Source organism: Petromyzon marinus, chromosome 37, assembly GCF_048934315.1.
Source record: "Petromyzon marinus isolate PM22_M1 ecotype Great Lakes invasive population chromosome 37, UKy_Petmar_22M1.pri1.0, whole genome shotgun sequence".
Taxonomy (NCBI): domain Eukaryota; kingdom Metazoa; phylum Chordata; class Hyperoartia; order Petromyzontiformes; family Petromyzontidae; genus Petromyzon; species Petromyzon marinus.
Genome location: NC_133703.1, coordinates 21,352,201 through 21,379,848, shown reverse-complemented (window position 1 = coordinate 21,379,848; position 27,648 = coordinate 21,352,201). Strand labels below are relative to the sequence as shown.

The following is a 27,648-nucleotide window of genomic DNA, read 5'->3' as shown; positions in this document are numbered from 1 at the left end:
TGGCTCTCGCAAACGCGTCACGGCGAGACTCTGTACGCTGCAGAGTGTGCCGGGCGTTGCCGACAGACGCACAGGCAGTAGAGTCGACACGCGGACGATGCTTCTGCCTTCACGTATCCGTCTCTGCGCGTAAAATGACGATGAAAGTGTTCCTTGTGCAACTCTTCGGCCGCGCGGCCTTCTGGGAGTGCGTCATTTCATCAGCAAGGATTCAATACACGCAAACTCTGGACGAGTTTCAACACACAGTGGTCTCATCAGCAGAGTCAGACTTTGCTTGAATCAATGGTCCTGAATTGCCAGATGTTACAGGTAAGACCCCTATCTCTTTGCGATATGGGTCTTAGTTCGACGCAACATTTTGTAGCGATGCATAACTCCAAATAATCATCAGCACCGTTGTGGAGAATATAAAAAAAACTAAATAAACGCATAGGTAGGGTAGGGAGGTCGTGTTTAATGATTGATTGATCAATTGATAAATGATTTTCCTTCTTACAGAAACAGCATGGGAACTTAGCAGCATTACTAAGTGTATGCCGGGTGCTAATTATTGCTTATAGAGACCCGTGTAGCCTGAACAGACGTTTGCGGCAAGTGCTGTTATCGAGCAGCACCTATTAAGCCCAGTACGGAACACGTGGGGGTGGGTGGCCAGCACCACGCCCAGCCGCCTTTGTCCCCTAGTAGCGACGTTTCCACTCCGCACCAGGTACTCATTTTAGGCTCGGTCGACCTACGTGGAAGGCCCATTACTGGTTCGGATATTCGTCACTGGTGTTGACCGTGAACGGGAATCGGATTCGGGCCGCCGGGTTCGTGGCGTAGCGTGGCGCTAACCGCTGCTCTGCCGTTACCCAGACACAGAGGCACGCATGCACAGAGAGGCACAGAGACACAGACACAGAGACGTATCGAGACAGAGACACGTATGCAGGTTCCATGGTCGCAGCGCTCTTTAGTGCGAGCGCAGGTGATGTCCCGGCGTTTAATTTCACCCGCGTGTTTGCGTGAACGCCACACCCCCCCCCGTCGGCACTAATCTCCGCCGCCACCACATTTAGCACCAAAGTCTGCCCGCGATTATTTTCATTTTGCCCGCAGCTGCCAAAACTGTCGCTCCGAAAATAGCGTGGGTGGTGGTGGTGGTGGGTGGTGGTGGTGGTGGGTGGGTGGTGGTGGGTGGGTGGGTGGTGGTGGTGGGTGGGTGGTGGGGGTGGGTGGTGGTGGTGGGTGGGTGGTGGGGGTGGGTGGTGGTGGTGGTGGGTGGTGGTGGTGGGTGGGGTGGGGGTGGCCGCTCGGTCCGACCACCCCATGAGCGAGGAGGCAGTGGAGATGTTCAACTCCCGGACGAAGGGCGCCGAACGATGACCACGGCATCTTTCGTTGAATATTTCTGACGTGTGGATTCTCTATTCTGCTTTGTTCTCTCTCGGTCGCGCGTTCTGAGGGTGATGTGCGACGTGTCCAATTCGGAACTCGCGTGGAGCGATGCTGCGCCAGGCCGTGCCGGAGATCTGCCCGCGGAAGAAACTGTCACAAAACTGGTTCTGAAGCCTCTGCAATGTGAAGAAAATGTCACAAAACTGTCTCTGAGGCCCCTTCAAAGTGAAGAAGATGTCACAGGACTGGCTTTGAAGCCCCTTCAAAGTGAAGATGTTACAGGACTGGCTTTGAGGCCCCTTCAAAGTGAAGATGTGATAGAACTGGCTTTGAGGCCCCTTCAAAGTGAAGAAGATGTCACAGGACTGGCTTGAGGCCCCTTCAAAGTGAAGAAGATGTTACAGGATTGGCTTTGAGGCCCCTTCAAAGTGAAGAAGATGTTACAGGACTGGCTTTGAGGCCCCTTCAAAGTGAAGAAGATGTCACAGAACTCGCTGAGGTCTCTTCAAAGTGAATAAGATGTCACAGGACTGGCTGAGGTCTCTGCAAAGTGAAGAAGATGTCACAGGACTGGTTTAGGGCCCTTCAAAGTGAATAAGATGTCACAGGACTGGTTTAGGGCCCTTCAAAGTGAATAAGATGTCACAGGACTGGTTTAGGGCCCTTCAAAGTGAATAAGATGTCACGGGACTGGTTTAGGGCCCTTCAAAGTGAATAAGATGTCACAGGACTGGTTTAGGGCCCTTTAAAGCGACCTCGTACCCGCGCTCGGGGGCGCACTGCGCTTTCCCACGTGGTGCCACTTCATTGAGGGATGTTTTGTTGCATGGCAGTCAAACCGAGGTTTTATTATTGTTATGATTTTAATTGCGTTCAGAGCTGGAATTTTGCCAAATTAAGGGGAAAAAAACCCAAGTTTTATTGGTCGCGCCGGTTACCGGAAATTCTCTACGGGTATGCCACCAATTGGTGGCTCAAGCGCAGATTGGAACCCAGCTTCACAGCGGTGCTGCCTCCGGTGCCACAGCCCGTGAGTTATCCGACCTTCTCTTATCCGACCTTCTCTTATGATTCTAATTTTAAGCCGAGGAGTCTCACTGCTCAACTTGGCAAGGGCCCCGGCCTGGCTCTCCAATAGCCTGGCTCTCTACTGGTTAACTACGCCCCACAAAGCAGTGCTCATGCCATAGGCCCGGAGGGATGAAGGGCAACCGGGTCGGCAATCAAACCTGGGCCTTGCCTGCCGCGAGGCGCGAGAGTTGCCACTGCACTGCCACCCGGACGGCGACGGCGATGACGGTGACGACGATGCGGGGGAGGCCGATTTGAACCCGTGTGTGGTGGTGGCGGTGGTGGCGGTGCTGCTGCAGGTGAACGGGGTGAACATCGAGGTGAAGCGGCACAGCGAGGTGGTGTCGCTGATCAAGGCCGGCGGGGACGAGACGCGGCTGCTCGTGGTCGACCCCCCGGCGGACGAGTTCTTCCGCCGCTGCGGCGTGTCCCCCTGCCCCGCTCACATCGCCGGTATGCGCTCACCGCCGTGGCTCACCACCGCAGCTCACCATCGCAGCTCACTACCGCAGCTCACCAACGCAGCTCACCACCGCAGTGCACCTTCGCAGCTCACCACCGCAGCTCACTCCGCAGCTCACCACCGCAGCTCACCACCGCAGCTCACTCCGCAGCTCACTCTGCAGCTCACCACCGCAGTGCACCTTCACAGCTCACTACCGCAGCTCACCACTGCAGCTCACTGCCGCAACTCACCAATGCAGCTCACCATCACAGCTGACCGCTACAGCTCGCCACCGCAGCTCACCAACGCAGCGTACCTCAACTTACCGGTCCACACTCACTGCAACTCACTGCAACTCACTCACCCACAACTCGCTCATCTCACCACAGCTCACCAGTAAATACTCGCCTCACCATATCTCACCGGTACACACCTCATCACAACTCACCGGCACACTCACCTCACGACACCTCATCAGTAAAAATTCACCTCCCTTCAACAGAGTGTACACACTCGCCACAACTCGCCACAACTCGCCACAACGCACCGATATGCACTCACCTCACCGTACCGCACTGCCTGGTATTGCCAGACAGTCTCCCACACGAGGACTTACCGGCCTCAAACTTTGCTTCCAAAACTTCCACAATGTGCACACGCACACCTGTGGAGAAGGGCATCACCATGCAAGGCACACCTGCCAGGCACCACCTCATCAACTCTTGGTCACCTCGTTGCCTAGCCACCTCGTCACCTTGTTTCCTCACCACCTTACCACTTCGTTACCTAGCCACCTCGTCACCTCGCCACCTTGCCACCTCGTCACCTCGCCACCTCACAACCTCTCAAGCTGTCCACCTGTCCACCTCTTCCCCTCTTCACCTCGTCACCTCGCCACCTCGTCACCTCGCCACCTGGTCACCACGCCACCTCGTCACTTCGCCACCTGTCCACCTCGTCACCTCGCCACCTTGCCACCTCGTCACTTCGCCACCTCATCACCTCATCACCTCATCACCTCGCCACCTCGTCACCTCGCCACCTGTCCACCTCGCCACCTCGCCACCTCGTCACCTCGCCACCTCGTCACCTCGCCACCTGTCCACCCCGTCACCTCCCCACCTCGTCGCTTCACCACCTCACTATCTCGCCATGTCACCAACTCACCACCTCACCTCTTTGTTACCTAGCCACGTCGCCACTTCACCACCTCGCCACATACATCTCCGCCGTTATGCTTCAGTTGCGACGGCCTGTTGTCAGCCAGAGGAGTGTTCTGGGAGTTTCCGATGGGCTCATTAACGCGTGTTGTTTTCACATTATCGCATCCTCAAGGCGGTCGTTAGTTTAATTGAGCTCTGAGGTGCGGGGTGAAGTTTCAGGTGGCGTGGGGTTGGGGGCGGTGGTGGAAGGGGGCTGGGGGTGCGGGCGCGTAGCCCAGCGTTAAACAAATCCTGCCAAACGTGAAGCGCTCGGAACACAAAACAGTCAAACGTGCCAGCATTAATAATCATAATAATAATAATAGCGGCCAATGCAAGTTGATTCATCAAGGCCGGCCGTTCGAAAGCGCTCCACCTCGCTCTCGTCCACCTCTTCAGTTCGCCGTTCAGAACCCGGAGTCCACCTTGAGCAGCTGTCCCTCGATCTCTCTCATTCCATTGTTTTCCCGTTGCCTCGCATCTTGGCGGACGCCTCCCGTTGCCAAGAGCACTCGCCCGTACGTGAACCTCTGCTTTGCTCGCATTCTTTCTGAGGAGTCTTATTTTTATTTCTACTATTTTATATTGTACCAGGCGAGGCCCACTGAGCTCCATAACTCTCACTGAGAAGCGGACCTGGTTGTCACAAACGATGACCCACCGAGAAGTGGCTTATCACGTGGATGTGTATAGCAGCCAAATACTCTTGAACACGTGTTGATAAAAAATGTGGGGGCGGTGGAGTTGGGGGGTGGGGGGGAACCGGAGGACCTGGAGAAATATCCACGTGACCTCGGGGAGACAAACGTGCAAACTCAAAATATACAGGTGTCAGGTTAGGGATCGAACCCATAATCTCCTGCATACCGGGCGAGGGAGATAACATCTCGCCACGGTGGCGCCCATCTTTGCAGCCTCCTCTCTTAAAGTCCTAACGTTTCCTGCCGTTCATTTCCTTTGGGCGTTATACGTAGTAGTAGTAGTAATAATAATAACGACGTCATTAGCAAAATATGAGGTCATTAAGTTTTTTCCCACTTACATGTCCAGCTTGTGTTTCGCCAATCCCAAGTTTCAGATGGAAGCACCCTCTCGTGGCGCTGTGAATAACTTCGTTCAGGACTATAGAAATGGCAATAAGCGTACAAAGGCGTTGTCTAATCCAGCAGTGGATTGACAAAGCCCTGCGAATATTATTGTGATTACTACCCACAAATGTAGCTCTGCTGATCATATCTGGATTTGAATTAACGACGTCCATTTCACCGAGATGATGGTATCGGTTGTGTTCAACCCATTTCCGTTCAAGGCGACTGCAAGTTGCAGGGTGGGTCCTGTTCGCCGCTAATTCTCGGAAGGCATAAGGGGTCAGCGTTAATATTATTTAGAGAGGCGTAGCGCCGTTGTTTGTAAAGACATTGCGCTCACCGTAGAGAACCGTAGCAACACGACCGCTGATCTATGATAGCTGGCATGCCAAACTGTTCCACACGCCCTCCCACGCATGGTCTTGTGGGAGCCTCGGTACAGATAAAGTAATTTTAATCTGAGTTTTCCTTCGTGTTCTGTTCCGATGGCCTACACGTACGTCATCGGAACGGGAAAGGGTTCAGGTCGCACAAAAACACGAGGTGGGCCACCACGTGAAGGCTATACCGTGTCCCACCAGAAACATCACCAAGGGTTCCCCTCCACATCGAGAATCAACATCGCGCGTCTCAGGGTATTTGGCTGCATAGAATTTCCACGTGATGATAAGCCACTTTTGTCGAGCTTTCATCTGTGGCCATTTCGCTTCTGAAATAGAGCTCCTATAGCTCGGTGGGCCTGACCTGATCAAATATAGTTTTTTTTAGTAATAGGTTTTTACCCTTTAAACTGGCACAAAAACTGGCACCTTTATTCAAGGCATCATGTTTGCAATAACCACAACACAAGCAGTCAAAATGCAAACAAAAGAGACAACTCTGATAATAATATGCACTGTCCTTGAATTTGATTGGTCCACACCCGGACAGTGCATATTATTATCAGAGTTGTCTCTTTTGTTTGCATTTTGACTGCTTGTGTTGTGGTTATTGCAAACATGATGCCTTGAATAAAGGTGTCAGTTTTTGTGCCAGTTAAAAGGGTAAAACCTATTTATATATCTTGATACTGGCAAAGGAGGTCTCGTAAAATAGTTTTTTTAGTTTAGTTTAGGCCGATTCGTGTACATCTCCTTTATAAACGACAAATGAAGGGCAATCGGCAGTTGTGTGCAACTGTGGCCATGCAACCCAAACTTTGGAACCACGGAGTTAAACCACTGCAGTCCTGCACGCTTCTTCAATGGAGGAGGAATGGCAAAGCTACACGAATTCTCTCTCTCTTGAAGCCGCCTCATGGCCAGCGGACCGACATCGACACTTAGCTCCTGAGCATATTTCCGCACGCGAGAATGTAATATAACAATCCACGAATGTTCCTCAACATAATTGGTCCGTGTGTTGCGACAAGCCTCCCAACAATATCGCGTTGCCATCCGCTCCCGAGCGGTTACTTAACGGCCCGAGACACTGTACGTACGTGACGAGCAATTGTTCTGTCCCGTTGTGGTCAGTTGAGCGCAGTAAATACGATCGCATCAGCTGCCCCATCGCCAAACCCTTGCAAGCCGCTCGCGGCCTCTCGCCATCACGAGGCCTCCCCTCGCCCGGCGCAGCGCGTTCCGGCGGGGGTGGTGGCCGCGGTTTTAGGCCTTGCTTATTTATTTATTTGCAGCAAAGTATCGTTCTCGAACAAAGCGGAGCCTTCACGCGCGTAATTATGTTTTTTTTACTTTTTGATCCAAAGCCTCCGAGTGGCGGGGGTGGCTGCGCGTGGTGTTGGGAGGGAGGGAGAGGGGGTGACAGGGTGGCACGGGTTGATGCGGGGAAAACAAGCGGCGCTCTGTCGCTCTCGCTTAGGGGAGAATGCGAACCGCCGGCACTCCCCTGCTTGGCGTCCTGCGCATTTGCACCCCCACCCCCCGCCCGCTCCCTCCCCATTCCCCCCGACCCCCCCCCCCTATTCCCCTCCGCCCCCCCCCGGCCCCCCTTCCGCCCGGTACTTTTTGCGTTTATTGGCAACACAGGGTCCATCGCGGTTGTGGGAGTGGAGTGGGGGGGGGGTCGTCCTCTGTACGTGTTCCTGCGCTGTGTTGCACAACGGCGCCTTGGTGCCTGGCCCAAGCTTCATAAATCGGAGTTACATGAAAAGTTGAATTGTTTATTTACTATTTATATTTAGTGACTTGCGTACATTTTTTCTCTATTTTGCGCTCCTATCGTTGTTTCGGCTTGTCTGCTGTCGTAACTTGCTGACCCCGTGGGCCCTACTGGACATCTGTGAAAAAAAAGAGCGCCCGCAGCTCATCGGAATCCTCCTGCAGTCTAAAATAAAGATTCTGAGCCCGAGTTGTTTGGCACGATGCGTGACGTTTCGCTTGCGCTGGGAGCTTCTCTGAGAACGTCGTGGAGAGCGGCATGGCGCGCGGCCGCCACAAACTTAACCATTCTGGCAAATCGCCCGATGATGCTGGATGTAATTACCAGTGAAACGTCATACTACTCAAATTGTAAATGTCGTGGATTTACTCTCCAACACACCGGTGGGCTGTAGTCGTAACGAATTGGCACGTTGTTTACGTGACAAACCTTACTGGCTGTTTCGGGTGGTGTGGAGGGTTACGACACCACATTTCTACTTACGCGATGTCACCCAAAAATCTTTATTGTGAATCATATTGGTCGCGAAAGCCTACGTGTTGAACCAACTTAACGCCGCCGCGTTTCGTCGCCGCGCTTCACCTCTTGGTTTTTTTTGTGCTTTTTTTTTTGTATTTCGCAGGTCCCTTGCCACAGCCCCTGCCGAACGGGACGCCGAAGAGCCGGGTACGCAGTCGTTTAGCTACGGCGTCGCCGCACTCACACGGCCGCCGAGGCCAAGCGTTTTCCCTGCTCAAATGAGCGTGGGGCAAGGGGGGGGGTGGCGGTGGTGGTGTCTGTCTCCATCGGTGATGGAACCGAGCTAGCGGTGAAAATTCCATGTTCCTTTTGTTCGGGCGGGGGCTCGCCCATCCTCGCGACACCAACCGCTTCCGACTCCCCACAAAAGGAGAATCTCGCGTGATAGACTGCGAAGAGACGATTGGCTGATTAAACTGAACAATGATTGATATTTCCAGGTAAGGCCCCACTGGGCTCTTATTCAGAAGTGACCTGGCTATCACAAATGTTAGCTCAACGAAGTGGCTCATCAAGTGGAAATTCGCAGCAGCCAAATACTCTAAAAGCACGTTGATTCTAAATGCATAGGGAAAAACCTGGAAGTGCCAGAGAAAAATCCACACGAATACGGGAAAAGAGACCCGCAAACTCCAAATATACAGCAGGCGTCAGGGTCGGGATCGAACCCACGGCCTCCTGTATACCAGGCGAGGTAGTTAACATCTCGCCAACGGGGCCATAATTTCTCACCAAATAGTTTCTGGGTCAGTGGTAAATACTTCCTGAGAAAAGTGAATAAATCTCACTCCCAGAAACATTGCTTTATTTCACGATTATAATTCGTATTGGCCAGCTTATGGTGTGACCAGGATGCCTCAACTTAACAAAACAAAATTGTATGGTTTGAAATCCCGGGAAGAAATTGATTCGACCCATCGACAGAACTTGCGCTTTCGTTATTTCCGCTGGCAAGGCCCCAATGAGCTACAATGATGACGATGGCCCAAGACGTTAGCAGTGGTGGCGGTTACAGGGCATGGCAGGGTGGGAACAACCTTTTTGACTCGATGCAATGAGCAACAACGATTTGATTGATAGACAACAGTGGCTAAGCCAATGGAAAGACGGTTTTGCACCGTAAGAATGAGGAATTTCCACCACTAGTAAAAAAAAAAACAGATTGACATAGCCTAGTCGTAATTTGAACAGGGAGACACTTTGACCCGAATTCGTTCATGACTGAAATGCACACTGAAGCACATGTTTGTGTTGCACACACCATGCTTGTATCCGAGTGCCCTCTTAAAGGGAGTTATAGTTTACCACCCCCCACCCTCCGTGTGTGTGTAGGGAGCGGTGGTGTAGCGGTCAGTGCTACGCTAAGCTACGAACCCGGCGATCCAAGTTCAATTCCCGCCTCAAACGAGTACCTGGTGCGGTGTGTAAACATCGCCGCTGGGGAGACAAAGGCGGCTGGGCGTGGTGCTGGCCACCCACCCCCTCGTGTGCTGTTCAGGCTTTCATAGGTGCTGCTCACTAACAGCACTTACCCCAACAGTCTGTTAAGGCTACACGTGTGGGGAGTAGTGGTTCGGGTTGGCGCACCACGCTACAAATCCGGCGACCTGAGTTCTATTCCTGCTCACGGCCACCATCACCAGTGACGATTATCTGAACCAGTCCTGGGCCTCCCCTAGGTTGACTCAGCCCTAGATAAGTACCTGGTGAGATGTGTAAACATCGCCACTAGGAAGACAAAAGTCGTTATAACTCTGTGTCTTCGTATGAAGACAGTCTTGTGTGGCTAACATCGGGGGGGGGGTGGTGAATCTTTGTATCTGTTGCGTTCAGACCAACGGGAGCCTCTCCGAGAATAACAGCAGCGAGCCTCCATCTCCCAAGCAGCCCGGCGACTCTCCACCCTCCCCATACTCCCCTCCGGTGAGCCCCGCTCACACAGCCGCGTGGCCACAGGAGCTCTGTGGCTCTCTCGACTGCGAGCAGCTCCCGTTTGATAACACCGCGTACGCCGCGCTTGAACCCAGCGGCATTTGTTCTTGCTCCCGCCATCTAATGTGTGTCCGATACCTGCGCGTGTTTGTGTGTCCTATATTCTATAACATCATCATTGTAAATCATGGGGAATCCACCGTCTGGATGGAGGCATCTCCACCACCATCATCATCAATATTGTCAGCCACGATCAATCCACTGTTGGAGGAAGATATCTCCGTCATCACACGCCCCCACCCCACCTCCAGGGCACCCCGCTCCCCCTCGTCTCCCCTGCTCGACCCCTCGCGCTACGAACCCCAACGTAGTCGTGTGCTCTTTTCGGTTGTAGCCGCGACGTAAGGCTTTATTATTGCTACTACCACCGTGACTATTTTGGTCATGCCGTTAGCGAGCGCTCGTTAAATGAGCCCAGTGGGCCGTGGCCGCGGTGCGGCGGTGTTGCACGTCCCTAACGTGACCGCAATTACCGACTAACGAGGCATGGACACGCGGGGGGGGGGGGGGGGGGCCCTCTTCCCGCGCTTCCGATCCTCATCTTTTCAGCCGCGACCTAATTGAGGCGCTGCCGGATGAGCGTTGCGACGATTACGAAACCCACGGTCCCGGGCACTCGGCCAGGCGACGGCGAATTTCCCGAGTTCGAATCAAGGTTTCGCGCGCTTATCGGATGCGCTTCTGCGGCCGTCTGGAACGCGCTGTTCCTTCCGCTATTATTAAGTCACTGGAGCGAATGCACTGTTAAAGCATCTGGATTGAAAACTAATTTCTTTAGAACTGCTTTCCGTGTTTAGTTTGTCCTTCACCCGCACCTCCGATTAGCACGGTTGGCTACGTACGGTGTGAAAGAAGTTCAACGGGCATACAGGTTTCAGATGACCGTGAATTAAAAGTAATAATAATTTTCTTGGCGAGGCTGCGTTGGCAGTCGTGCTCGAGCGCGACGAACTATCGTCCGCTTTCGCACCGTGTTTGAACAAAAAGGCAACAGGGCTACATTTGTATTATTTTTTTTTAAATGTTGCGAGCCATTCCACGGCATCCAGGGTGTGGTGGCAGAGTGGAATTCGCTTGTTGCACCAGAGTACGCCGTGTTTGTATTGGGGCAGCCGAGTGGAGAAGTTCACTCGTCCCACCGGAACTCGCGTGGTTCTATCGGGGGGCGGTCATCGGTGATGTTACGGCCTGACGGGGTGCGCACCTCGCCCGTTTCGCAGTTGGCTGGAGTCCCCCGACCTCTTCGCAATCACGAAGGATGCGTCCACAATGTCCTCTTCCTCCACGCGTTGTTGTTGTTGCGGGCGCTGTCGAGAGCGGCCCACCACTGTCGTCGGGGCAGAGAGAAACCAACCATTGTGAGAAAAGAGCTGTGTAGCTCATCGGATTTCTCCAGTCTAAATCTAGATTCTGATTGTGACCATTGAAGAAAGGCCATTGCCCAAAACGTCACCCGTTATGGTTTTATTTCCCTGTAAGGCCTGCACAGCGTTATTGACGAATGTGTTGAGTGGCTTTTTTGTTGTTGATAAGTGTTGTGCAAGTTGTTGGTCTGGGCCCAGTGACTTGTGACCTCTCTATAACACACCAACCCTTTTGAGGCTACGGGGTTCCGTGTTGATTCTCACGCAAGTCGCGAGTACGTTCGTAATAAAAATGCGTTGGAGGCGTGACAAGATAAGTACACGTGCTTGAAAAACAAGCCTCCTTATCATGTCCAAGGCAAATGTTTAAAGTTAAACGTTCGTATTTTATGCGTCTCGAACGCACGTGAATAAGAAACAAAAATGTGTTGTTTTTCAAACGGTCATCAGCCATGATTTATCCACTGCTGGATGAGAGGCTTTCCAAAGCATCACCGTTTATCACGTTCTCACAATGCAACAATCCGTCGAGCTCCTGCACGTGAACGCATGTCACCGCTCCGTCTCCCTGGTTGACGTCCGCTTTGAGCATAATATCTCCTTGGGCTGCCTATTCGTCATCAGGCCTGAACCACTTTCTAATAAGTGGAGTGTGTATGTATGTATGTATGCATTTTTTACCTTTTTCGCACCGTACGTAGCCAACAAGGAGGTGCGCGGGGGAAGGACAACAAACTAAACACACAAAAGCAGTTCTAAAGAAATTAGTTATTCTAGATTTCAAAGTGCACTGCTCAAGTGGTTTCCTTCAAATGGGACACCCGAAATGTTTTGTTTTCTTTGTCATTCGATCCAGCTTATTCTCACTCTGAATACTAAATATTTAGTTGATGGTCATGTGACAAACCCCTATTGTCACGTGACCATATACCGTATATAACAATTAATCCACGTGTTTCCAATGACAGGCCTGTTCAATCGACTTCAGAAGTAGTTCTGCAATGTCATCTTCTGCGGGCCGTTCCGTTCGGTGCCGATATTTCTTCTTCATCTCACATGGCTATGCCCGTGGCGCAATTAACCCAATCAGGAGATAATTTGGCAAACAAACTATAATACATAAAAACCGTGGCTCAATACAAAAGTAAAAAAAATGCTATTTTTACTGCCAGACTTGCACAGGGGGCACAGTGTGTACTCCTGCGCCTCTTGCAAAACAACAAAAGACAAATTCTGTTTGGAAACAACACAATTAATTGATAAGGTGCTTGTTTAAAGAACGATGCAGTGTGGCGTCTAATGTTTAATTAATCTGCGGAACTTTTCCCACGTCCCCCTGCGTGCCCGCCATTGAAAATGGGCCACACGACCGAGCCCGGTTGGGCCCGAGCCACGTCGCCGTGAGCCATCGTGTCCTCGTTGATACCCCCCCCCCTCATGTCCCCTGCCTGGCACTGTCCACCTCCCGTCTTAGAATTCGCTAGCCGTGTGTGTGTGTGTGTAAGCGTGTGCGTTTGTATGCGACCGTATTTGTTGCGAGCGGTAGTGCAGCGGTTAGCGCGTCAACCTTAGCTCGCTACACACACGGAGAATCCAGTTAAATCATGAGCAGCTGAAACCCGGATTTGAACCCGTGATCTCATCACCGCCTGCTCCCTGTCTCTGGCAAAAGCCATTACGAGCCCCCGAAGCCGCCACCCGGCAGCCGTTAGAAACATCTCAACGAGAGCGCGTGTTTTGTTTTGGCTGCGTTTCATCCACTGCATCTGCAAGTTGTGTGACTCGCCGCCGTGTAGTTTAAAAAACAAACTTGACGGTGGTGAAGCGAGGCCACACCTCCCCCCCCCCCCCCTGTCGGGTTGAAGACCGGTCTCTCATAACCACGGTGGTGTCGGCAACGTCGGCCGGCCCCGGTTCGTCTGAGGCGGCCAGCCCCAGCAAGAGAGGCCTTGAGCACGCTTTTGGGGACCGTTTTGCATGGACGCTGCCACAGTTTGTTGACCCCCCCCCCAACCCCCACCGCACCTACGATTAACGCAGTTGGCTACTTACAGTGCGAGAGAAGTTCAACACCGTACGTACATCCGTACACAGAGGTGTAATGGTGAGCATGCTTACTGCGCGTGGCAGTTGAAGCAACGGTGCGAGTTTCTGGTCCACCCAGCGGTATGAATGGGCGCACCGCTGACAGACGATTGGTAGTTCGCGTGGTGAGATAAAGTGTGGGCACTCGCTCGCTCTTCCAAGAAGTCTTGCTGGCGTGGCTGGGCAGGCCGCGATGCCCTCCAGAGGTGGTGACCTCCGGTTGAGGCTCTTCCGCCAGCAGTGGCGTGAGCGAGCAATTTCAGGGCTGCACCGTCACCTCTGGGGCAGAGTAAACGTGGTGGGAATTGTGTCCCGGCCAAGGCCTCCGTACGCTATGAAGGGGTCGTGGAAAAATCACAGTTTTGGTCCACGCCCATTGTGTGTTTATTATTCGGTGTAAAATTAAATATATTTTCTAGTCCATCTTACCTATTGGCTTCCCACATAAATATTACCCAGCAGCAGAATATAACATCACGGCACGGTGGCCCGATGTTATCTTCCTTGCCTGGTATGCAGGAGGTCGTGGGTTCGATCCCGACCCTGACGCTTGCTGTATATTTGGAGTTTGCAGTGTCTCTCTTTTCCCCGTGGTCGCGTGGATTTTTCTCCGGGTCCCCCGGTTTTTCCCTCCACATTTAGAATCACGTGTTTAGAGTATTTGGCTGCTACAAATTTCCACGTGATAAGCCACTTTCGTTGAGCAATCATTTGTGGCCAGGTCGCTTCTGAAAAAGAGCTACATAGCTAGCTCGGTGCGCCTTACCTGGTAAAATAAAAAAAAATAGTTTATTTAATAGTTTATAGTTCTTTGCAAGGAAACACGGGACTGGTTTTGACCGTGTGGGTCTCATCAGCAGAGTTGGTGCTTGTTAAGCAAATGCTACTCTGTTGGCAGATGTAACTGGCAAGAGCTGTCTGTCTAAACTATGGCGCCATGTCCATTAATACAAAAGGAAAAGCAATATTGCAGACGATGGGCGGATTTGCACCGCACCTCGTGCCACCGCCGTTTGCTACTGATTAAACGTAAAGTCTGTTAACTCAATCCTTTTCCACGTCGGCACATTCACCCATTAACGAACGTCCAACCTTTGAAGCCGATCAGCTGAACAAAGCACATTTTAACCCAAGACGTGTTCTCTCTGCTATTAACAATACGACAGACTTTGTCTCTCTCTCTTTGTCGTGAGCAGAATGAGGAAATCAGCAAAGAAACATCACTTATCAACCCGCTTGCACGTGCCTAACCACGTCGGCACTCCGCCACTCACATTTGGCGCAAGGACTTGACAAAGTTTGGCAGAATGTAGTGGGGGGAGGGGGGGGGTTTAGGCTACGGTTGGCTGCGTACGGTGTGTGAAGGAAGCTCAAAGTACGTACGCACGCGCGTACATTATAGGCGCCACGCTGCAGTAGTAGGGGCACCTTTCCGCCGAGCGGGAGTCGCGAAGGCGCTCTGCGTGCCGCCGTGTGCCCTGCTTGCGGTCTAACGCACGGCTCGCCGCGCCGCTCTTCCCGTGCAGGCGAGCGACGGGGATGCCAAGCGGGACCCGTTTGCCGAGGTCGGCCTCGACCTGCGCCTCAGCGTGGCGGACGCCAAGGAGAAGTTCGTGCGGAAGCGCGGCGGCCGGCGCGCGCCCCCCATGGACTGGAGCAAGAAGAAGGAGCTGTTCAGCAGCTTCTGAAGTTCGCACGTTGTGCACTCACTGCCCCCTACCCACCTACCCCCCCCCCCCACCACCCAACCCACCCCCAAAAGCTCACAGCACGCACGGCCATCCACTGCAGCCGCATAGCCTCGGCCTCCAGAGCGAAACCTCCCAGCAAGCCACCGCCCCACAGGCTCCACCGGTCTCCCTCGCAGTGCCCGGCCACCGAGCTTCTCAGCCCCCTCACTCCTCATGTCCCAACCCTCCCAGCCAACTTCCCAAATTCCAACCTCCCCCCTACCCCCCCCTCCCCCCAATATCCCCAAGCCCCTCCTTGCCTCTTAGCCTCCATACCAAATTCCCAGAGATCATTTACCCTCTTAATATCCCTGCCTTCCAACCTCCCATTTTGCCTTTCCCAGCCTCCCAACCTCGCCTTTTGATCTCCCAGTCTCCCATCCACCCAGTCTCCCGTTCTCTCAGCCTTTCCCTTTTTGCCCATTGGTGCCTCCCCCCCACCCCCCCCCCTCAATGGCAGCTCGTGGCCTTGGTTTTAAGCAGGTGACAAACTCCATCAGAGGTTTTCCTTTTATTTCTTTCTTTATTAATTTCAGAGCCATGCTCTCGGCTTCTTGTCACGAAGTAAAGGCCGTCCTCATTTGACCCTTGGCACAAACGTTGTCATTCGCTGAACTTCTGTGTCAGACAAAATAACGTTGCCGTATCTTAGGAACTCCTCGGGGATCGTCCTGATACCACCGAGACCACATTTGTCAGACAGAGATCCCCTATACAGCCGGCAAATAATATTTGGGCCAGTGCTGTTAGCGAGCGCTCGTTGTGGCCAGCACGGCGCACGGGCGGGTGGGTGGCCACCACCACGCTCGGCCGACTTTTGTCATCCCTGTGCCGAAGGCTGCATATCGTACCAGGTGCCAATTTAAGGCTGACAACCTCGTGGGAGGGCCAGAATCTTTGTCTTTGAAACTTCAGATACCCAAACGCCTGCATGCCTCGCCTGGAAATGTCACTTCGCGTTGGAGTTTGATTGCCGGCCAAACCAGAACCACAAAGCTGCTGTTGCCACTTCCCCAACAACACCCAAGACGATTCCGGAGTGAATACACGAACATCGTCAAAATCAGTGTATGCGTTAACCTGCCATAGTCTGCCCCGACTCACCTCCCTCTTGTCTCTAGTCAGAGAAAAAAACACAACATACATGTGTATGATATTTAACACGTATGGTGATTATATTGAGCGGCAAATACACTTTTACCATGATTTCTTCTCCCACACACACACACACCTACCGCCCCCCACTCCCCCACGCTACTCCCACAATGCACTTGGCTCACATGGCACACGGTCAGTTTGTGGTAATTGACTGGACAGTTATGTGGATTGATAGGATATTGTATTTTATTTTATTATTATTTTTAGTTTCCTTTTTTGTTATCGAATAGAGGAACATTTGGATGTAGCTCGCAGATTTGTAAGCGGTCGCCCAGGTTAAAAGTCACGAACTATGACCTACGAAAATCACGGAGTCAGCTTCTTCGGTTCATCTGAATGAATTTTACCACGATTACGGAAGCGTAGATTTTGTTGTTGTCGTTGTCGTCGTCGATTGCGAGTTGATCATTTATTACAACCAATCCGATTTATATTTGTCGATGAGCAAAGGAAATGACGTGTCGGGAATTTGCAAGTTTGCTTCCACGGAATGTTAATTAATCAATTAGCGGTCGCATTTTGTACTAAATTTTCACGATTCCTTGCGACGGTCTCGGCTTTCTAGCGTGTAGCAGTTTTTCCCGTCGGCCTTAACTGGAAGCTCAGTGTTAAAAGAGATTGTTGTTAATCATTTTACTTTAGGTAGGGTGGGGGGGTGAAAATTTGCGACGAATACACTCAATTTAACCCGTTTTCTCGAACTAACACGCTCAACGAAACTAATTTAAATAAGCAACGTCGACAAATAAGCATGCTCGAGATTTAGTTTATTTTTGTAGCGCACGATGGTGAACTTCCTTTCCCCACGATTTCGCCGGCGCGTTCACGTGATGGCAACTTGTCCCCCGACCCCAACTCGCTCGAAGCGGCATTAATATTCACCCTGAATCGTGGCTGACGTTTTCATTGCCAGTATTTCAGTTTCGACCGTCGAGGCTTTGCTTTGTATGATTTTGTGACGCATAAGTCCAGGTGGGAAGAAAAAATATTTTGGCATAAAAAAAAAATACCCCAGTTTTGACTTTTCACTCTGTGCATGCAATCTTCTAATGAGGGTTAAAATGTTAAAATAAAGTAAAAAAAAAATGCACGAAAAAATCTTACAAAAAAACTGTCCAATTTCTACTTGAGTTTTCACGAGTTTGAGAAAGTCGACGACTCACCTCTCTGGGACTCTTGTCCATTGCCCTTTATCCAGTGGAGGAAATTCCACATTTCTCTGACAGGGGTGGGGGTGGGGTGGTAAGTGTATCCACAGAACAGCCGTGATAGTCATTTTTATCCTTCTCCGAGCGAGTAGTGATAATGATGACGACGATGTGATGAGCCGCTCCCTCACCGAAGACTTGGAACGTGTGCGACCTTCCCGATTGGCGATCGAGTGCCCAGGCTGGATAATAACGAATAAGTGTCTCGTGCATCGTGCGCACGCTCGGCACTCTCAGGGTGTCGCCGCCTTGATGGTTACAGGTGGCCTTAACTCCATGGAAAAGGACAATCTCGATTAAACTTGTAAACATATGCTTGTTTATACGGCACGCCTGTCTCTCCTGTGGACTATACTTACTCTAATATATTTTTGTACGATTGTTTGAAAGCCACTCGAAGTGTTTTAATGCGAGGAGACCCATTTTATATGGAGGCACTTTGAGCATTGCCCTGTGCTCGTAGGCGATTTGCGCTAATGATGCACCAATTCATCTATTGGTATTCAGTTCACGATGCATATACGCATCGAAGCGCACCTGTAAGAATGTTTTTTTTTCGATTCCGATGTTTTTTTGTAATGAATTCACGTGACCCCCCCCCCCCTCCAGCCACTAGAGGCTGCTACACTCGCCAAACTGGCAAAACAACAATTTAATCTTGAATCGAGTCGCTAACTCTACACACGGCCATTAATTACGATCGCCGTGCGGATCGGGTCTCGAGTCCTTCTATCACTCAACAGGCAACTAACTCCAGAATCGGAATCAATGTGTATTTATACAGCAGGAGGAATCCGATGAGCTATGAAGCTCTTTTTCACAGATGTCAAGTAGGGGCACGTGGTCAGAACGTTACCACAACACACAGTGCAAAATCACGTTAGGAGTACAAAGTTTAGGAAAGGTAAGCAAATCACTCAAAAAATAAAATAAACTTTTTATTTAACCAATTAAAGCCCAATAAGCTATTAGCTTGTTTTTCAGAAGCGACCGGGCCACAAATGATCGCTCACCGAAGTGGCTTATCATTACGTGGAAATGTATGGCGGCAGCAGCAGACAAATACCCTAAACAATCTAAACGCATGTTTCTAAACTCCACTCTGGGCTCTCGAGCCACACGTTGCACCTCACCAGTGTTGAGCTCACAGGTCGTAATCCGAGCAGCGGGGGTTGTAGTTGTTTAAAGTTGGGCAGCCCACAAGTCGCCGATTGGCCAATGTGGCTTCTGCGATTCCAACGTAAACTCTGCTTACGATAGATCGTTGTCTAACTTCATGGCCACAACGACCGCGGTCGCCTTCCCTTACGAACTGTTGGGACAAACCTCATCGCGGTGGCGGGAGCGTTCCATTTCCATACCCCGGAGAAGAGGTGATGATGTTGAAGCATCATTAGCCAGGATTTTAACGTGATGTTCTCATGCCCGGGGGAGTTCTTAGCCCTACCGATGGCTCTTCCAATTAATTGTACGTGGTAATATGTAAATAAGCACACATACATGCACGTACGGTACTAAAACAAAATCGTACGTTCATGGTTTATCTGCATAATCAACGCGCCACTATTTTTTGCAGTGTTTAAACGTCCGCACGATGCAGTGTCCCATAATTTACCCGGAGTGTTGAAGGGATTGCGAAATATGTCATCTGGAAATATTTCATCTTAATTTAAAGTGAATGAATGTATGCTGCGCCGTCAATCGGCACACTGCAGTCGGTGGTCGAAGGCCGTGCGCGAAATGATTTCGTGAGATCACCACGTATGTCGGGCTGAAACCATGACAATTTAATTGCCCTTTCATGTGTTAATCATTGGTCGAAAAGCAAAGGTCAGGGCCTTGAAATATCCACACGAGTTATTGGTACGGAGCTCAAATGCGGATTTGTCCAATAATTTATATTTTATTAACTATAATGCCAACTTGATGGGTTCCTAATTCAAGGTCAGAGAAATTACTCCATTTATCTGAACATCAGTCACCGCGTCCGAAATGTATTCATTGGGGGAATATAATCTCGCGGCGGTATAATTACGGCCCGTCCAAATCTGTTTTCCCAAATCGTTTTTAACTCGCGTAAAGCGGCGCTCACTGTTGCGTAACGACAAACAAAATCGGAAGCCTCGAGTGGCGTGCGGAGAGAATTTTAAGACGAGGAAATGATGCCAAATTGTAACTCGTTGCATCGGCTACCGAAAACTATTCGGCGTGCTTCGTGAAGCTTCAATAATCCCCTTCAATGAAAACACGTGCCCATCCGCGACGCGACCACGTGCTGCTCTCGCTTGTGCCGTCTTGCGATTTGGGCGGCACCCCCGATGACATCCGCGGCACCGATCGTCGCCAAGGGTGCTGGCCGTGTTGACATCTGACCTTGGCTATGAGTTTCCTTCAATACTGCGCGACAAGGCGTGCGTCACAACGCCAATGGTTTGATGGCATTTCTTTTAACGAAAATTGTACCCCACTCCAGGTAGTCCGCTTGTAACGACTAATCGCAAGACGGTAAGACGGACTGAAAATGACTCCTTAAAAAAATAAAATAAGGCAGGGGACCGCGCCTGTAAATTCACGGCGCGACGTAGGGGACCGGTCAAGCCTCTGGTTGTGGGTGACCGTCTCCAGTGCTAATCAGGGCAGCCACGAACGTACGTTAGCAAATGAAAGGTGCGCGTGATAACACTGAGGTCACCGTGGCCGTAACAAGCAAACACAAAGGTGGGTTTCCCCGGCTCAGGGTGTTGGCCACCCAGAGCCAGTGATGGCAAATTCCACATTCCCATGGCGGGGAGCAGCATGTCTACAGGGAAACCGATGTCGTTTGCCCGCAAGGCGGTGCACGGGATGTTAGTAGGCCGGGGTTTGAGGCTCGCCGATGAATGTCTTGAAGGGTTCCACATCGGTTGACAACCTGACCGTATGGGATAGGCAATGGAACGTTAACACTCGGTAGTTGGATTGTTGTTGTGGCTCTAATTGGTTTGTGCACGTGCAAGCATGTGGTGCTGTGGGCGCTTTGAGTTGTGAGAGCGTGGGGGGGGGGCAGACACGGGTAGGGTGGGCAGAGGAGATGATCGTCGAGGAGAATCGTGTGGTCGTCCCAATAATAAACGAAGCCCACGCCACGGGAATGTGGAATTTCCGCCACAGGAGGGGGGTGGCGGGGGGGGGGACTTGTTTGGGCACATTAAGGACATTTTCACTGATTTGAAAAGAGGGAAGTTGAGGTGGTTTAATTTCCAGCCAAGTGGTTTTCTAAATATTTGCCGTTGCTAACGAGAATGTGCACTTTCGCGTCCGATCTTCTGCGTTTCGAGCATTGGCTTAGCCCATCGTGATCGTCACCCCAGGTTGATAGAATGGGTTCTCACTTTGTGATCAAATCAATTGTTGGGTTCGTTCTGTGGTGAGACTGGCCCTCGTCGCGGGAGATGGGACATCCCTGCCACGTGCCGCAGGGCTGCGAACTCTGACTGGCCGGGTCACGTGGTGAACGTTTCGGAAGTCGACTGCTGTCTGTCAAGGTGGTGCCACCCGCACCCAGGTTGTAATGCGGTGCTCGGGCAGCTTTAACAGCTGCTCCCTAACAACGCTCCCTAACGACGATCTGCTTGAAAGAGCGTGCCTGTAGCAGAGGCGGCAACGTAGATCGTGTGTGTGCAAAGATTGAGTGTTCTAAAGCGAGCAAATCGTCACTTCTGACATAATGTACTACATTCTTGCAAGGCCTGAGGATGACATTTTCCCATCCATTTGACCGGTCTTTAATTCCCCCCCCCACCCTCAACATATATTCTCATCAATAAACCACTGGATAAATGTATTTCCCGCACCTCCGATGAGCACGGTTGGGGCTACGTACGGTGCGAAAGAAGTTCAAAATATACACATTACACCCCGCCTCTCTGCCAACTAGGCCCCGTTGTATTATCATCAACCAGCAAAGTAAATTCATCTTAAGTTATTGGACGTTCGTCAGGATTCGTGGTGTTGTTGAGTGGGGGGGAAATACTTTACCTTGTGCTGGAAATCGTTCGGATGAATACCGCTAACAGCTGACTAGACTTTTAAGTGTTTCTTCAACATGGTATGTGTATATGACAAAGCATCATAATGATTATTATTATTGACTATCCCTTTTGTTAAAAAAAGCGTAAGAAAAAAAAGAATGAACGATGTAGCGAAGAGTGTATATTTGTGATTGTAAGAGTAGATTGTTTTTTCTTTCTCTTGAGTGGTAATCTTCACTTTAAGTGCTGTTTTTCTTACGTTGCTATCAATTGTATGATTTCCCCTCTTAGCGCATGCTTTTAGCGTTGGCATCCGAGACGCTACCGTTCATCGTTTTGATCGCCACTGAAAACGGTAGCCTTGTAAAGCTTCCTCGTGCTCCTATTCAATTTATGTACAAATTAAAAAAATACACACACAAAATAAACCACTTAATAAATTTTAACAATGCATACAAGATGAGAACGCATATGTGGGTTTTGTGTCTTGCGTGTGTCTGCGAAACGAGTGGCCCGTGTTCGACGTTTTCCACCCACGGCCAGCAGCGGTGGCGAATATCCAAAACCGCGCTGCCGAGTTCGCCCCTAGGTCGACTCAGCCTTAAACGAGTACCCGTCTGCAGTATTGAGACATCGACGCTGGGAAGATAAAAGCTGCCGGGCGTGGTGCTGGTCACAACAACCAGAATCCGAATATTTATACTGTAGGAATCCGATGAGCTATAATGTTATTTTTCACAGGTGTCCAGTCGGGGCGGGTAAGAACGTTACAACAACAAACAGTACAAAAGCACGATAGGAGTGCAAAGTGCAAGAGAGGTAAACAAATCACACAAACAAATACAACACTGAACCATCCCCCATCCTACCAGGCAAAGCCCACTGAGGCATTAACTTCGCAGAAGCGACCTGGCCACAAATGACAGCTCAGCAAAGTGGCCCCATCATTTGGACATTTATAGCACCAACATAATCTAAATAATCTCAATGCATGGTTCTAAACACGGCAACCTTCATGGGTGCTCGCGAACAACACCTGCCCCATACCACAGCCTGCCGTCGGCTATACGGGACGAGACTTGTGTATCCGTGTTGAGTCACTCGAGGGGAGTGGTGGTGCAGTGGTTAGCGCACTATGCTACGAACCCAGCGAGCCGAGTTCGATTCCCGCTCACGGCCAACACCGGCGACGATTACCTGAACCGGTCCTGGGCCTCTCCCCGAGGTCGACTCAGCCTCAAAGGAGTAGCTGGTAAGGTATGTAAACAACGCCACTGGGGAGACAAAGGTGGCCGGGCATGATTGCTGGCCACCCACCCAACCCTCCGCGTGCAACTCGCGAACGGCACTTGCCCCAACAGTCCCTTCAGCCTATACGGGGGATCTTTGTTTGGTGTAGCTCATCAGTGGCTGTTGCTGTGATAAAACAAATCGAGTCACTGTATTGCCTTGCGGGAGTTTCTTTGCGCAGAGATGAGAATATTCTTTGCACGCCGGGGCCTTGTGTTGACATCTTTGAGCCAACGCTTCGGAAGCATAGGGAGTGATGAATAACATTTACGGAACTCCCACACACCCGCTGGCAGTACCAGTGCCGGATTACACTGTAACATTTTTTTTATTTTATTTGTTACTGGGTAGTAGGTGTTATTTCATAATTGCTTATGCCTCAAAAGTACAGAAGATGGCTTTTATTTTTTACAAACTTTGCTTTTGTGACCAGGACAGTGATATTTTGAAATTTACCTATTTTCCAGAACATTCCAGATAGATTCAGTGCTGACTAAACTTGGAGTAACTTCTATAACATTCTAGAACTTTCCAGTAATATAAATAGTAGTATAAATACAGGGGCCTTAAGCCCACCAGTTCAGTTTAGTTCCAGCTGCCTAAGTGGATACATATCTGCATTTTTCTGAGATGGCAACAAGAGGCTGAAAGCACCTGGCAGACGCATTTTGCTCTGTCTGTAGCCAATTTATCAAGACAAGAGCGAAAAAGTACTCTGTGGAAGCATCTGCTAAGATGTGTGAGGCATACAAGGCACATTTCGGCATGCCTGTTGGGGATCAAGACAAACTTAGGGCACCTCATTTCACCTGCGAGCAATGCAAAAAAAAACTCTGGAAGGTAAGATGTACAATTGTTGTTCGGAATTTTATGGTTTAAAATTTGTAAAAATTGTGAAAGTTTTTAGTTTTAAAATGTTGAACAATTTTCAATGTTATAGAAAAATATATTTAATATGAAAAATGTTGCGAGAATCTCTTACACATTAGTCATGGATGAAATGAATGTATTTTTGTAGGATAGTAGCAAAAGTAGCTACATATGCTACGGGCCCCGCATTTTCAAGGGCCCCTGCGCGCTAAACGCTTTCAAGCTATCAAATCCGGTTCAGTGATTCTGCACTTGCTCTATTACTATAGTACTATACTTCCTTTAACTTTTTTTATGAACGACTGGGAGTTTAAGGTTAGCGATTTGTCGTATTATATGCCTGTATAGCAAATGAAAAAAATACAACTACTTTACTGTGCAAGTAAAAAAATGTGTATTTTTATATTTACGTGTTTTTTATTATTATTTAGGGCCCCTTTATAACATCACATGCTACAGGCCCCGCACTAGCTTAAGCCGGCCCTGGGCAGTACAGCAAGTTGAATGTAATTCCTTCTGTGTGCGGAGCTTCGAGCGTTATCCCTCGATGTGCGTGGCCTCTCTGTGGGCAGTCGGGGCTTTTCCTACAAAATGCCACTCAATTATAGCTCTCTTCTCTCTCTCTCTCGGCCAAACATCTCCCAATGCAGAATGTTCCTGGAAAATAATCTTGATATTGTTGAGCCGGAGGGGTTTTCCCTGACCGATTATCTCCCAGCATTGGCGTGTTCACTGAGAGGGCCCCGGGGCACGATTGCCTCCTGCGCGATCCCACCCACCAGTAAATGACGAGGTTTGTGTACTTTAAAAAAAAAGGACCGTGCCTGGAAAACGTCACCTATTTCTATATAGTTAATGCCACGGTGTTACGGACGAGCGTGCGGAGAGTTGTATATTTGTCTCTTGAGTCGCAGAGGTAGACTCGCTCCCGCTGGCCGAAATGCGAACCTCGCCGAGAATGATCAACTCGGGTCCCGGTATCTCCGAGTTTCACGGTTGGCTATGTACGGCGCGAAAGAAGTTCAGCATACGTACATGGTCTGTGGGTCACAGAACCGACCCCGTGGCACCACTCGCGCACTCTATAACCATGCACTCCACCACTCCCCACCACCCCCTCCATACACGGCGACAGGAATCTCCACAGTTGTCACCCCAGACGGTTTACCCCATATTCCTGTACAAAGAAATTGAGTTTTCAGGTCCATACGGCGTACATCAGTTTCATTACGGGGAAAAAAAGTGTCTTTTTGGTTGTGTTTCTCCCTTGTGATGGGACTTTGTAGGATGAACGTTGAGATTTATAAAGGCACGGGGTGACCAATAAGGTCTGAATTGATCTGTAATTAGGTAGGGCACTAAAAAAATCACTTATTTCCCTAGCTCACCCAATAACCCTCTAATCTCCACCTCATATCCGCCATCTTTTGTTTTCGCTCTTCATATTCTCATTATATGGCTCTCACTCTTTCCCCATTCATTAAATAGTCATCATCACTCGCTGTGATTATCACAGATGTGCCCATTGCTTCCTCTCATCTATTTCATTAACCTCATCTCCACCACTACATTCATATGTAACATTGTTAATTCTGTGTAAAGCGCCTTGGATAAGGCGCTATAAAACATATTTCAAGATAAGATGATGCATGCATATCTGAAGCCTATCCCATCGTCCATACGCAGCAGAGTAGAATCGTGGCACGTCACACACACACACCGGTGCACGCGTGCATGTTCAGCCCTTTGTGAATCCACAGCCGGATAAAATATCTCTTTCCCCCCTCCCCCCCCCCCTGTCATGGAGGAGGTGGGGGAGGGTTTTACCATACTTCACCACGCCGGTCAGTGGTGGTTAATGAAGCGGGGAGAAACGAGCCTTTAGTCAACACGCAACGTGGGAATGTGGTTGGAACCATTGAACCAACATTGGCCCAACTTACCGATAAACACGCAAGATGTTGGCCGGACGTCAACCGACGTTGCCCCAACGTTTGCACAGGTTTCCATGTTCACTCGGAGGGGCCATACGTTCCAGATAGATCTACCGCTCGGCCACTGAAATTCGCCATGGCCAGGGATCAAACTTGCAGAGGCCATAATGCAGCCATCGATCTCTACTTTATTCCTAAAGTATAAATGCGTCGTCAGCCTCCACCATCCGACACAGCCAGTAAGGGATTTGTCACGTAAACAAAACGTGCCGATTAGTTACTTCAGCCCACCGGTGTGTTGGAGAGTAAATCCACAACATTTACAAATTGAGTAGTACGACGTTTCGCTGGTAATCACATCCAGCAACATCGGGTGATTTATCAGAATAGTCTTTAATAATATTGGTCGCGAATGTCCACGTGTTAAACCGATCTTTATTTTGTTTAACCACGTTTCATTGCCGCAAAGGGGGGGGGGGTGCATAGTTTATTGATCCCTCAGATGACGACGATGATGATGGTGGTGGTGGTGGTAATGATCGTGGTTCCGATTCAATCTGCCACCACGATTTTAACCCCGCGGGCCCCCTGAATGTGGATTGTGCGCTTCGACCACGGCGCCGTGACTTTAAACCCTTTCGTGGCGCCCTCATTCACAGCCTGGGCGGTTCATTTATGGCCCTCTCCAAGTTGTCACTTCCTACCAATTGGGGGGGGGGGGTGTAAGGGGGATGATCGGTGCAATTAGTTCAAACGTGAGAACAAAGAATGTGTGTGTGGTGTCTATGTGTGACCTTTAAAGTTTCGTTAATTTTTTACCCAACCCCAGGTTTAAAGCGGCCAATCCTCTCGGTCCCAACGCTGCTGCTGCTGCCCCTCCTCTCACCCTGGCTGTCATCTACGTCTCTTCCCCACCCGATCAGGACCTCTGCTGCCATCGCGTGGAACGTTACGGGGGGGGGGGGGGGGGTGAGCTGTGGAGGCGCCTCGCCCATAAGCAACCCGAGAAAGGGCGCAGGGCCCCCAAAGGAGCTCAGTGGAAATTCGTAACAAATTTGGAATGGATACAAATAGTGGCTCAGGATATAATCATCAGCTCCATACATCTCTGCCTCTTGTCAGTACAGTATCTCGTCTGTCATCTTACTAGGATTGTATGAATTAAAAACGGGGCTACTCCAAAATTACATCTGTGAAAGCGCTTTATAGCTCATCGGATTCCTCCAGTATAAATACATATTCGGATTCCTGTGCATGGTCCCCAATGGGCTAGCAACCATAGCTGCGGGACCCCATTACCCGTCACCAATAGCATCATCATCACGAGCACCATCGTCACAGCCATGCTCGATCCACTGCTGGGTGAAGGCCTCACCAAAGCCATCGCCACGTCTCCCTGTCTTGCGACGCAACAATCCACGTGGCTTCTGCGTACGAGTCGATTTAATCGCTCCATCTCCGCGGTGGATGTGCAAAATGGAACACACATCAGCGACGATACAACAGAGCTGCGACAAACCTAGATTGGTAGGGTTGCTTTAGATACCTGCAATGCCCAGCTTGGTGAAGTATGCTGAAACAATAACCATTATGACACAGCATGGGAAGGTCCTTCGTAAATCAGTTGATTGACAAAAAGACGCTGTTAATTATTATGTATGTTATTTGATGTCAGTGCCAATGCCTACTCAGGCTCACAGAGTGCTGAGCGATGCTCATCTGTCGCCAGTGGGAATTGAGTTCCATTGGCTCTTTAGAGATGCGTGTGTGCCAGCGTACACAGGCAGAGCTATCCATGAGCAAACTAAGCAAAATCTTAGATCAGCGTTCTTCATTGCAAGGCCCTGCGAGCTACTGGCGGCCCCTGATGGCCTTTAGTGTGGCCACGGACAAAACACAAATAGTGAAAACACCACCCCACCACCATCATCATCATCGTCGTGTTGCCGTCAAACCCAACAATGGTTTCAAATGGTGTGGCGGAAACCCACTCACGCTGATGATGTCCTATCGGCGAAAGTACCCCCCCGCCTGCCCCCTCCCCTCTGAAAATCGGTGAACACTTGTCTTAGATACCCAAGCAGCTCGATGACGCCTGGATGTATTAACACGAGAGATTAATTTAAAGCAATAAGCTCA

At 50.3% G+C, this 27,648-nt stretch overlaps 1 protein-coding gene across 1 annotated transcript in view; it reads left to right on the top strand.

Annotated features, from left to right (window-relative positions):
- The window catches only part of LOC116949630 (Na(+)/H(+) exchange regulatory cofactor NHE-RF2-like), an 81,698-nt gene extending 59,825 nt beyond the window's left edge, over positions 1 to 21,873 (top strand). Inside the window, exons 3-6 of the mRNA XM_032967143.2 lie at positions 2,754 to 2,907; positions 7,972 to 8,015; positions 9,702 to 9,791; positions 14,836 to 21,873. Coding sequence (XP_032823034.1) covers positions 2,754 to 2,907; positions 7,972 to 8,015; positions 9,702 to 9,791; positions 14,836 to 14,997 — 450 coding nt within the window. The 3' untranslated portion in view covers positions 14,998 to 21,873. The remainder of the gene's footprint in view (positions 1 to 2,753; positions 2,908 to 7,971; positions 8,016 to 9,701; positions 9,792 to 14,835) is intronic.
- The last annotated feature ends 5,775 nt before the right edge of the window (positions 21,874 to 27,648 follow it).